Here is a 12,894-nt window from a genome sequence, read left to right on the forward strand (position 1 = left end):
AAACATTAGAAACCAATACAATGAAGTATCACACATTCCAGTTCCTGTCTACTATATAACCACAACACCACAACACTTTAGAACTTATGGGGAAAACTTTTGTGGTTGGTGAGCTCACCGCTGGCGCCCCCCGGTGGGCACTGACCCTGGTGGTGGTCGTGCACGTCACTGACTTGGATGTCGTAGATGTGGGAGTGGGTCTTCAGGGTGAAGATGAGGCCAATCAGGTAGGCAGAGGGCAGCAACACGGAGATGGTGTATACCAGAGGCCTGGAAAACAAGCCATACAGCAAGTAACTACAGCGCAGCAGACCTACTGACTGGTAACACCAACAAACCATGGGACAGAATGGGTGTTTTATTGGAACTTACTCAATATGTCTGAGATATAAGGGTTCGTTACTTCCACTCTGTTGAGAAACATAGTATGGCTTTAGTTTAATACATGCTTAAGCATTTGGGGCTACCCACAAACACCCCTCACAACATCATCATAACACACTTCCGCAGTAGTCACGACACCACAGACGTGGCTTCAAATCACACTGGTTTTCAATCAAATACTTGAATGAAGCCTGTCTGGAATACCAGATGGATGGGTTCGGGTTACCCCTTCTGGCCACTGGGTCATTGGTTCCATTGCGCCAGGTACGCTCAATCAAGTGCAGTTCAAGTATTATTTGACCCAGAGACACGTCACAGCAGCACAGTCAATGTAATAGTTCATAATGATGATGCAGCAGGCGAACAGGAGATGTAGGTACTAACCATGTCATAGTGGCAGTCCATACAGGTAAAGGGCCCGCTGGTGTTGGCTTGAGAGCTGGAGCAGCCCGCACACACCAGGCTACCGTAGGCCTTGGAGAACAGGGTTGGGGCAAATACGCCTGCGGGACAGAACAAAGTGTGTGAACTTGTTCGTAGATGTGCGTGTGTGTTCAGACTTCAAATCACATTTTATCGGTCACATACACATGTTATTGCGGGTGTAGCGAAATGCTTGTGTTTCTAGCTCCGATCGTGCAGTAATATTAACAGTTTCACAACATATACCCAAAATACACGTAAATCTAAGTATGGAATGGATTAAGAAATATATATATATATATATATATATATATATATATATATATCAGCGCAGCATTGGACTAAGATACAGTGGCATAGTATAGAACACAGTATATTCATATGAGATGGGTGATGCAATATTTACACACAATTAAAGTGACTAAAATACCGTTAATAGTATAGAGTACAGTTTACACATATGAGATGAGTAATGCAAGATACGGGGGCATTATTAAAGTGCCTAGAGTTTAATTTCCTTAAAGTGGCCAGTGATTCCTAATCTATATCTATAGGCAGCAGCCTCTGATGTGCTGGAGATGGCTGTTGAACAGTCAGTTGTGTAGTATAGAATACAATACAGTATATACATGATGGGTGATGCAATATGTAAACAGAATTTGAGTGACTAAGATACAGTAGAATATTGTGGAGTGCAGTTTATACATATGAGATGAGTAATGCTAGATACGGGACATTATTAAAGTGGCTAGTGATCCATTTCTAAAAGTGTCCAGTGATTCCTAATCTATGTCTATAGGCAGCCGCCTCTGATGTGCTAGTGATGGCTGTTTAGCAGTCTGACGGCCTTGAGATTGAAAAACAGTTTTTGTCTCCCAGTCCCAGCTTTGATGCACCTGTACTGACCTCACCTTCTGGATGATAGCGGGGTGAACAGACATCCCTACGGCATTAGGTGCTGTAGGTGTCCAGTAAGTTTGCCCCCGGTAATGCGTTGGGCAGACCGCACCACCCTCTGGAGAGCTTTGCGGTTGTAGGCGGTGCAGTTGCCGTACCAGGCGGTGATACAGCCCGACAGAATGCTCTTGAATGTGCATTTGTAAAAGTTTGAGAGGGTTTTAGGTGTTACGCCAAATTTCTTTAGCCTCCTGAGGTTGAAGAGGCACTGTTGCGTTGCCTTCACCACACACTGTCTGTGTGGGTGGACCATTTCAGTTTGTCAGTGATGTGTACGCAGAGGAACTTGAAGCTTTCCACCTTCTTCACTGCGGTCCCATCGATGTGGATAGCGGGGTGCTACTCAATCTCATTTTTGTTGACATTGAGTGAGAGGTTATTTTCCTGGCACCACACTCCCAGAGCCCTCACCTCCTCCCTGTAGGCTGTCTCATCGTTGTTGGTAATCAAGCCTACCACTGTAGTGTCGTCCGCAAACTTGATGATTGAGTTGGAGGCATGCATGGCCACGCAGTCGTGGGTGAACAGGGAGTACAGGAGCACGCACCCTTGTGGGGCCCCGGGGGGCGACCCGTCAGGAAGTCCAGGACCCAGTTGCACAGGGCAGGGCTCAAACCCAGGGCCTCGAGCTTGAAGGGTACTATGGGGTTGAATGCTGAGCTATAGTCAATGAACAGCATTCTTACATAGGTATGCATAGCTCCAGATTGGACAGGACAGGGTGCAGGCGATTGCGTCATCTGTGGACCTATTGGGGCAGTAAGCAAGTTGTAGTGGGTCTAGGGTGGCAGGTAAGGTAGAGGTGACATGATCCTTGACTAGTCTCTCAAAGCACTTCATGATGACAGAGGTGAGTGCCATAGAGCGATAGTCATTTAGTTCAATTTCCTTTGCTTTCTTAGGTACAGAGACAATGGTGGCAATCTTGAAGCATGTGGGGACAACAGACTGGGATAGGAAAAGTTTGAATACATCTGTAAATGGGACATTATTAACATGCTATGAGGACGCAGCCAGAGCACACGCTCTGAGGACGCAGCCAGAGCACACGCTCTGAGGACGCAGCCAGAGCACACGCTCTGAGGACGCAGCCAGAGCACACGCTCTGAGGACGCAGCCAGAGCACACGCTCTGAGGACGCAGCCAGAGCACACGCTCTGAGGACGCAGCCAGAGCACACGCTCTGAGGACGCAGCCAGAGCACACGCTCTGAGGACGCAGCCAGAGCACACGCTCTGAGGACGCAGCCAGAGCACACGCTCTGAGGACGCAGCCAGAGCACACGCTCTGAGGACGCAGCCAGAGCACACGCTCTGAGGACGCAGCCAGAGCACACGCTCTGAGGACGCAGCCAGAGCACACGCTCTGAGGACGCAGCCAGAGCACACGCTCTGAGGACGCAGCCAGAGCACACGCTCTGAGGACGCAGCCAGAGCACACGCTCTGAGGACGCAGCCAGAGCACACGCTCTGAGGACGCAGCCAGAGCACACGCTCTGAGGACGCAGCTAGAGCACACGCTCTGAGGACGCAGCTAGAGCACACGCTCTGAGGACGCAGCTAGAGCACACGCTCTGAGGACGCAGCTAGAGCACACGCTCTGAGGACGCAGCTAGAGCACACGCTCTGAGGACGCAGCTAGAGCACACGCTCTGAGGACGCAGCTAGAGCACATCCTCCACATTCCCAGTCTTCTTGCCCTGGTTAAATGCGGTGGTTCGCACTTTCAGTTTTGAGCGAATGCTCCTCTCCATCTACGGTTTCTGGTTGGGGTAGGTTTTAATAGTCACAGTGGGTACAACATCTCCTATGCACTTCCTGCTAAACTCATTCACCGTATCGGTATATGTGTCGATATTCTTTTCTGAAGCTACTCTGAACATATCCCAGTCCTCGTGATCAAAACAATCTTGAAGCGTGGATTTCGATTGGTCAGACCAGCATTGAATAGTCATTACCACGGGTGCTCCCTGTTTGAGTTTCTGCCTATAGGAGGGGAGGAGCAAGATGGAATCGTGGTCTGATTTGCCGAATGGAGGGCCTTATATGCATTCTGGAAGATAGTATAACAATGGTTGAGGGTTTTAGCAGCGTGAGTACAACAATCAATATGTTGATTGAATTTCGGGAGCCTTTTCCTCAAATTTGCTTTGTTAAAATCCCCAGCTACAATAAATGCAGCCTCAGGATATGTGGTTTCCAGTTTGCATAAAGTCCAGTGAAGTTCTTTGAGGGCCATCGTGGTATCGGGCTTGAGGGGAGATGTAGACCGCTGTGGCTATTATTGACGAAAACTATTTTGGGAGATAGCATTTGATTGTGAGATATTCTAGGTTGGGTGAACAGAAGGACTTGAGTTCCTGTATGTTACACCATAAGTCGTTAATCATAAAACATATACCTCCACCCTTCTGCTTCCCGGAGAGTACATCTCGGCACGATGTACTGAGAACCCAACTGGCTTTACAGAGTCAGACTGTATATCTCGAGGGACTTGCCTGTGTGCACACGTGTGCTTCTTTGTGTGTGCTGACATTTGTGCGTGTGTATCTGTGCATGTGTGTTCATGCTCTTACCTCCTACTGATATGAAGAGCAGGGCTGAGCTGACCCCTGCAGAGCGGCTGTTGAACCTCTGCTCCCTGTGTTTAAAGCCCCCGATGATCATGCTGATACCCTGGGTAGCCAGGAGACATGATGTAGTCCAGTCACTAAACCTCCAGTCACAAGTCCCCTGTGCTCAAGGCCAAGTGAAAGTCAGAGTCTCTTATGGCTGAAATCCCAGTCCCCGTGTTCGAGTTCTGGTCCAAGTGCTGGGTCCACATTAAGTCAAAATAACTTTATTTAACCCGTCAGATATAGAGTAGCGGCAAGAGGGATTTACTCAAATGGTTTGCTTTCCATTTTCCTTTCTGTGCCACCAAATGTTTGCATACTGGTAATGTTACCAGGGCCACATTCAGTTGAAAAACATTGCAGATTAAAAAAACACCATGAATAGAGCCAACATTATCCCTTATGTCAGAGAGGCATGTTTGTTCTACATAGCACATTTCTATCTGAATGTTCCAAAACGTTGCATCCTGCTGAACGTGCCCCAGGTGGTTGGCTATAGCTAGCTAATGAGGTAACATGACTGAACAAGGTGTAGCCTAAACAAATGGTTAAGTCCCGTCTGCAAGTAGCCTCGTTTTAGAACGGTCCGCGATATGATTTATACATGTAAAATGTGTAGCGACGGTATTATGGGTCAGGTCTTTTTAACGGTAAGGGCTAGAATCAAACCATTTTCTCTGACGAATATAAGGAGAAGTGGCTAGTATGTTGGCTACATAACCGGGCCATGAAATGCAGTGGGGAAAGTGCAAAGGGTTGAGCGAGTCTACAAATTCAAAAACAATTCTATACACAAGGGAGAGAAAAACATAGCTAGACTGTTGTTCTACTATTCAACTTAAAGCTGCTACTGTTTTTACATTTCATGAAGCATCTTGTGTTTTTTAACCAGGCAAGGGGTATCTATCTGGTGACTGGTTAGCTACAGGGAAGAAAGAGTCGCCTAGTTTTATGGGTCTATTTAGTCAGTTGTAGTCTCATCAATTGCCACTGAAAAGTAGGTGTTTGAGTAATATTGTAGTCACTATTTTTGTTGAGGAAATGTTTGTGTGTCAGTCTGAGGGTAATGTTTTCGTGTATATCAGTGAGATGCCTGTGTGTGTCTAGGTGCCACTCACTGGGATAAAGAGAATACAGCCCAGCAGGGTTCCAGTGAGAGCAGCCTTGACAATCTCCTCATAGCACTTGGTGCCGGCCTTGTGACCCCTCAACAGGGCAGTGATGTAGAAGGTCATCTCTGTGATGGAGCCAAACGTGGCGTTAACCACTGCTCCCACCGCAAAGTTACTCTGGGCTGAGATACTGTAGAGACAGACAGCGTGTTACTCTGGGCTGAGATACTGCAGAGACAGACAGCGCGTTACTCTGGACTGAGATACTGCAGAGAGAGACAGCGTGTTACTCTGGGCTGAGATACTGTAGAGAGAGACAGCGTGTTACTCTGGGCTGAGATACTGCAGAGAGACAGACAGCGTGTTACTCTGGGCTGAGATACTGCAGAGACAGACAGCGTGTTACTCTGGGCTGAGATACTGCAGAGACAGACAGCGTGTTACTCTGGGCTGAGATACTGCAGAGACAGACAGCATGTTACTCTGGGCTGAGATACTGCAGAGACAGACAGCGTGTTACTCTGGGCTGAGATACTGCAGAGACAGACAGCGTGTTACTCTGGGCTGAGATACTGCAGAGAGCGACAGCGTGTTACTCTGGGCTGAGAAACTGCAGAGAGACAGACAGCATGTTACTCTGGGCTGAGAAACTGCAGAGAGCGACAGCGTCTTACTCTGGGCTGAGATACTGCAGAGAGCGACAGCGTGTTACTCTGGGCTGAGAAACTGCAGAGAGACAGACAGCATGTTACTCTGGGCTGAGAAACTGCAGAGAGACAGACAGCGTGTTACTCTGGGCTGAGATACTGCAGAGACAGACAGCGTGTTACTCTGGGCTGAGATACTGCAGAGACAGACAGCGTGTTACTCTGGGCTGAGAAACTGCAGAGAGACAGACAGCGTGTTACTCTGGGCTGAGATACTGCAGAGAGCGAGACAGCGTGTTACTCTGGGCTGAGATACTGCAGAGACAGACAGCGTGTTACTCTGGGCTGAGATACTGCAGAGACAGACAGCGTGTTACTCTGGGCTGAGATACTGCAGCGAGATGCACCATTTGAACTACTAACACAGAATTTTACCACCACCAAATTTAACTATCAACCAGCCTCAGGGGTGATTTTATTCAGAGGGCCTCGGCGGAGCACAAGCACGTCATTACATCCACAAACATTCCGACTCATCAACCACTGTCACTTTTGGTTCACTATCATTACACAACCGGACAAAAAAGTGAATCATATAAACTCTACATGTGGACTTAACATCTGTTCAAAATAATGACAACAATTTGACTCTAAGCTAGCCTCTTACTGTGGTTCTGGTACTTTGTTCATGTTGGCAGAGCAGACTGGGGGTGGGGGGGGTCTTACCTGGCGATGCCCATGCCGATATAATAAGACAGTGGGATGATGGAGCTGACGGCAGCGGCGAACTTGGCCTCCGAGCTGACAAACTGGTTCTCTGTGTCCACGTAGCCGACCACCAGGGTTGTGATGACCAGGGGCAGCAGGTCTGGGTGGACACACTGCTTTAAGGAGCGCCAGTGGAAAGTATACAGTGCTGTGTTGAATATCAACTACATTGCAGAATCACAGATCTATAAATAACCTTGCATCCTAAAAAACTACTCATTGTGTGAACCAAATTAATGATTTTATACCTCTTTTTGCTTAAACCGATTCCCTCAAACCTGCTGATTGTCTGCTTTCAACAAAGTGGTGATGCACTGTAAAGAACCACTAAGCAGAAATTATGACCACTGCTGGGCAAGGGAAAAAAGTGCAACTTGCAGGTCATTCCATTAGGTCCTTGGTTGTGTTCTAGGTAATATTTTTTGTCGTCAGGCTGCCCAACTCATAATATCTCTATAGCAAATGAATGTGGTTCCTAGGACACAAAACACTTCTCCAGGTCTGATCATCTAAGCCGTGTGACTGTATAAAGACGACCTGGAACGCCCCCACCAGTTCCCTGGAATGAATCAGGTGATAGATAATCACAACCATAATGGTCTGTTAAAGGATACTGACAGCGAACACATTGATTCCGTCCAAGGTGTATTTGTAGTAGTACCAGTTGAAGGCGTGGTAGCAACAGAGAAGCACTTGGCTATCACACCCTTGCGGCTGCAAAAGAGACAGAAAAACATAGCAAAGCAATCGTCAAATTATACATTTCCAAATCTAGGAAAAGGATTCCTCTAAAAAACACTGCCATTATTTGAAATCCACAGGGCCAAGTTAATGGGTTGGATTAAAGTGGTAACTAGTTCAGAGGCTGTGATAATGTCAACACCACATGGAAGTGGAAGATCTTGATGAGCTCGTCCACCTTTTTCAGCCGGTGGATGTGGACGTCCTCAGGGGGCATGAGGAGGATGATGGCCAGGGTGCGGGCATTCATCTTGGCCACGGGGATGGTGAAGACCAGGATCCAGGAGAGGAAGCAGGCCAGGCTGTGGATCAGCCCCAGGAGAGGGTAGCCTAGCAACAACCACACATAGGTACTGACACGACACTACACCCAACAGGGCACAGCACAGGAGACCAGGCAGGCAAGCAAGCAGGCACAGACACGCATGCAAACACAAACAAAAGCACGTGCACAGACATAGTGGGGAGAGATGTGAAAAAGTACTGGTTATGAAATGGTCTTGGCAAAAGCTTGAAAACAGAGCAGCCAATCAGGCACTCCGATTGAGTTTAGAGATTGATGTCTTGTTAGTCTGAACAAACTAAACACATTCCATCGCAATCCACATAAGGAAAACAACATACGATATAACTTTTGACATAAATATTATTTGAGAAAATATTAGCCCACACAGGGGTTGAGGCGATAGGCGAGGGGACAAGACTCACCCAGTAACGCGTCCGTTGTGGGGGGACCTCGATGGGGACAGAAGGGGGCATGAGCAGGGGTGTAGACTCCTTCACCTCCTTTGAGTCAGATTCCTCTGGGATGGCCTCGCAGTGAGGGAACTTCACACAGCATCGCCTGACCAGGCTTCTGGGCTAAACATCCAGGTGAAAGGAGGAGGGAGCGTGATGGATGGAGGGAGCGAAGGAGAAAGCGTGATGGATGGAGGGAGCAAAGGAGAAAGCGTGATGGATGGAGGGAGCGTGATGGATGGAGGGAGCGAAGGAGAAAGCGTGATGGATGGAGAGAGCGTAATGGATGGAGGGAGCGAAGGAGAGAGCGTGATGGATGGAGAGAGCGTGATGGATGGAGGGAGCGAAGGAGAGAGCATGATGGATGGAGGGAGCGAAGGAGAGATACATTATTAAACCTTATTAATAAATTCCAACAAACACTAAGCAATAGTATCAGGAGCATCAGTTTGACTATAACAATATTAAAATGGGCCCCAGAGAATGAGAGTATTGAGGTGACAATTGCACACACTTCTAACAAGACCATGAATATAGCTGGGTGTTCAAGTCTTTAGTTATTTATTGTTGAGTTGTTGGACCTAGTTGTTGTAACGGTGTATGAGGAGCAAGGAGAATGATGAACACAGGGATCAAGCTGGTTCCTCGAGGCTAAACGTCACCCTGACCAGGCAATAATCAATGGAGAACAAGCCAAGACAAGAGCATAGTCAGCCAGTCATAACTGTTACCTTTAGTATGGACTTCCCAAAGGGCCACAGAAAGTAGCATGATAACTTCCAACACAGCTTCCCTGAAATAACATTCCAGACCCCAAAATATTAGAATTTAAATTCAGATTTATGTCATCCCGACGTAAATAAATACAGATTTTATTTAAAAGAACATTAAAATGTGTGTGTTAGATGAAAGGGGTTCCTACCATAAGGAACTCCAATGATGGTCAGAAACATTAGGAGACAGACCAAGAGGTAGGCTAAAGAGATCCACCATCCAAATAAAATCAAGTATGCGATGTTTCCACAAGTGATCAATGAACCTGAAATCAAAGAGATAAAACAAGTGTATTCTATTCAACAACATATAGTCTCTACTCTATATCTATAGAACACTGCAATCTTGAGTATTTTTCCCTCAAACATTTAAAAAATGATTCACATCAAGCCATGGTCGTGTTCATTGGGGCACATGGTAGCTAAATGTTTTCAAAAATGTTGCCACGGAAAACAAAAAACAACATTTCTTATTGGACATGTTCAGATAACTGCCCCCGAAACGGGGAGATACTATCTCTGTTTGGTGACTACTGAACACGACCCGCACCTTTTCTAATGATCGTCATATTAGAGGTTCCGCAGGGGGCAAGTGAATTAGGAGCAGGAGGACAGACACTAACCTTGGGGTCTGACAAAGTTCAGCTCTGAGTACAACTCCCTCACAATGTCCGACCTGTCCTCGATGGGCCTCTCAGTCACGTGACTCTTCCACTTTCTGAAGCCAAACTGAACCATGTGCACACACACAACCAGACAGACACACACACACACCATCACTTCCAAATTGAAGAGATATTTTGTAAATCATTCAAATGAAAACTGTTTTACATGGAAGACAAAAACTGCCAGGCTTTTTTTACTCCGTTGTGTCCAACACTCCACCCACCCTGTAGTTGTTGGCCAGTTTGTTTGCCTCGACTTCATTCTCTGCTCGGATGGTGGTCCTCAAGCTCGAGCCATCCTGCCAAACCTCTTCCCCATAGTGACAAGGAGTGGTGCCTCCTGAGGGAACAGACACCAAGTTGCCAAACAAATGGATGAAATGGTCCGGCCAAGACGAGGAAAAAATAAGACAAGAAAAATGGATGAGGTCTTCCATGAAGTATCACACACTAACATATGGACATTTAAATATGATTTCATATAGCTGAATTTGGGTGTAGAGCTTAGCCAGCCCAAAAAACTAAATTACACCAATGCTATCGGTTGTACTGAGTATCATGGGTACTTGAGCAAACAGTCAGTGTTGGTTGTGACTATGTGCTGCCAGGACAGGCTGTAGCCTCACCTTTGTGTGCAGACAAACATTTGGGGGTGTATTGGTGGGAGACATCTGGGGAGGGGGTCTCGGCCACATGACTGCCAATGTCCACACACAGTCGGTCACACTGGGATGTACGGCGGTAGACCCTGGGGTCATGGTCCCATTGGGTATCTGAGGGAACAAACGAGAGAGAGGAACAAACATTGATATGAAACAACCTACCCTTCAATGTCTCCATTAAGTGTTTATTCATCAACATAACTTGTGTAGGGTAACAAATTACATTCGAGAAGATGCAGGTAAACTTGCATAAAACGTTCAGAATAAAATGATACATTTATTAGTAGAGGTAGGTATCCCCCAGAGAACTAAACTCAACAATGATAGACAAACAGAATCCATATGGCATAACTACAGCCAGGAGTTTCTCCTCATCAGGAATAACTCTGGATCCCAGTTGGTCAGGTCATGTGAGACCTGTGAGGACCAATGCACTAAACCCGTCAAGTCAGTGCGTGACTAACGGAAAGCTCCTGACCGTCACATGCAGCGACACCCAATTCTTCAGTGCAGTGATACCGGTGAGACTGATGACATTATCTATGGATTTCAAATGTTAGTGGATTTAACGAGCACTATGATGATGCACACACATGTTGCCTCTTTAATGCCTCTGTGGAGGTTTACCACTTTGACAGGGGAGCAAGATAACTTTACAACTTGTCTTTAAAAAAGGACAAGCAGCGTTTTCTAAGTTGAATTCATAGAATTTGAAATGGTCATACATGGAAAATCCAGAGAGCAACAATCACTTGTAAATCCAACATGCGCTCTCTCCTGACCTGACATTCCCCAAGCTTACACATCTCCACAGGACTTAAGATGAGCATCACTGTCCCAAGACTCCTAACTGAACAGGGAAGGGATTCTTTTCAACATGTGACATCGTCTTCATGCAACTTCAATTATGAGATGGGCCAGTCAATCAATAGACTCACAGTTCTCATAATCTGAGGGAAAGCAGATTGATATTATTTTCAATTAAATACAAATTTAGTGAAAGCATTCCTCCTCATGTTGACATGTCTTAAAATGAGCTATCCTCATGTTGTTGTAATCTTACCACTACTGTAGCAAAAGGCAGGGTTTCCCAAACTCGGTCCTGGGCTCCCCCTGGGTGCACATTTTGGTTTTTGCCCTAGCACTATACAGCTGATTCAAATGATCAAAGCTTGATGATGAGTTGGTTATTTGAAACAGCTGTGTAGTGTAGGGCAAACACCAAAACGTGCACCTAGGGGGCCCCAGGACCAGGTTTGGGAAACCCTGCCTTAAGTAATAGTGCAGTGTAGCCTACAATCTCTGGTAATAAGAGTCCATAAACTATTTTCAGAATCTGGTTCCAATATCTGTGAACAGAAAGACATACTGGGGGTCTGAACAAATTATCAAGCAGTTTTCAGATGTACGTCACAGGAACGGTGAATAAACAAGTCTGTGAGGCCTGGTTATCCTAGATACATTAAGTGTAAAAAATATATATTTGGGGGCTCCTCCGCACAAACTAAATATTGTGAAATCTAAGGAAAGCAGCCTACCCATACACAACACAGGTGATTTTAATCAAAGTTAACTATTGAACACTAACGGACAAGGAACAAATATAGGCTTTTCGAAATGTCGAACCTTCTATGAAAGGTACAAAACAAATGCCAAAGTGCACCTTGAGAGCTGTGTCTATGTACGACACAACAATTGTTGCAAACGCACGAATACCGCGTGCTAAAGAAACTGCGGAGATGGATAGAAGGAACGTTTACGATTTGTTCTTACCTGAACTTTCAGCCGTGGACCTCCGCCTACGCCTCTCCGTATCAACAATAGGAGCTTTAATGTGGGACATTATTATTGATTATAATTCCCATAGAGATAACACCACGCCGGTTTATCAACTCAATCCCGTTCTTCAGCGTTTCTCTGTGCGCTTCCTAACCATTGATGACATACATGCATGTATCTAAACAACTCGTGGGAATTGTAGATCATCATATCTTGTCCTTCTCCATCGACTGCATTCTGGGATGTGTAGTGACTCTGTGTCATGTCCTGTGCCCATTCTAAATATAAAACAAATTTGTTTGAAAATCCAATTCACAATTTATGCTGTTTATGATGAAATATGTTCTATTGATTAATATGTATTTTCTGTCATGCTGTGTAGACCTATTTCAGGGATGGCCAACATTGATGCGGGTGGGGGCAGTTGTTTGAAGTTTTTAATATAATATCTGAGTGAGACAGACTAACACGATCAATGGGGCCTCTGTTGGTAATTCGACCATAAACCAAGTTGAGTCAGCTGGACGCTAAACTAATTTAGCAATCTAAAAAATGTTAGCTGACATGGTGGGCTAATTGACTGAGTATCCGTGACTGTACTAACAAGAGAAAAACTGTTGATGCCCAACCA

General features: G+C 46.0%; 1 protein-coding gene across 1 annotated transcript in view; it reads right to left on the reverse strand.

Moving 5' to 3' along the window:
• LOC110490790 (uncharacterized) overlaps positions 1-12,693 on the reverse strand; it is a 17,309-nt gene extending 4,616 nt beyond the window's left edge. The window contains exons 1-15 of the mRNA XM_090200964.1: positions 12,258-12,693; positions 10,449-10,595; positions 10,047-10,162; positions 9,781-9,886; positions 9,307-9,423; positions 9,116-9,177; positions 8,355-8,507; positions 7,825-8,010; positions 7,520-7,619; positions 6,864-7,005; positions 5,497-5,680; positions 4,340-4,439; positions 769-887; positions 373-410; positions 119-270 (exon numbers count right to left, since the gene is read on the reverse strand). Of these exons, the coding sequence (XP_090057090.1) occupies positions 119-270; positions 373-410; positions 769-887; positions 4,340-4,439; positions 5,497-5,680; positions 6,864-7,005; positions 7,520-7,619; positions 7,825-8,010; positions 8,355-8,507; positions 9,116-9,177; positions 9,307-9,423; positions 9,781-9,886; positions 10,047-10,162; positions 10,449-10,595; positions 12,258-12,327 (1,792 nt within the window). The 5' untranslated portion in view covers positions 12,328-12,693. The remainder of the gene's footprint in view (positions 1-118; positions 271-372; positions 411-768; positions 888-4,339; positions 4,440-5,496; positions 5,681-6,863; positions 7,006-7,519; positions 7,620-7,824; positions 8,011-8,354; positions 8,508-9,115; positions 9,178-9,306; positions 9,424-9,780; positions 9,887-10,046; positions 10,163-10,448; positions 10,596-12,257) is intronic.
• Positions 12,694-12,894: the final 201 nt, after the last annotated feature.

Source organism: Oncorhynchus mykiss, chromosome 15 (assembly GCF_057628025.1).
Source record: "Oncorhynchus mykiss isolate SJ-2025 chromosome 15, ASM5762802v1, whole genome shotgun sequence".
In the NCBI taxonomy this organism is placed as follows: Eukaryota; Metazoa; Chordata; class Actinopteri; order Salmoniformes; family Salmonidae; genus Oncorhynchus; species Oncorhynchus mykiss.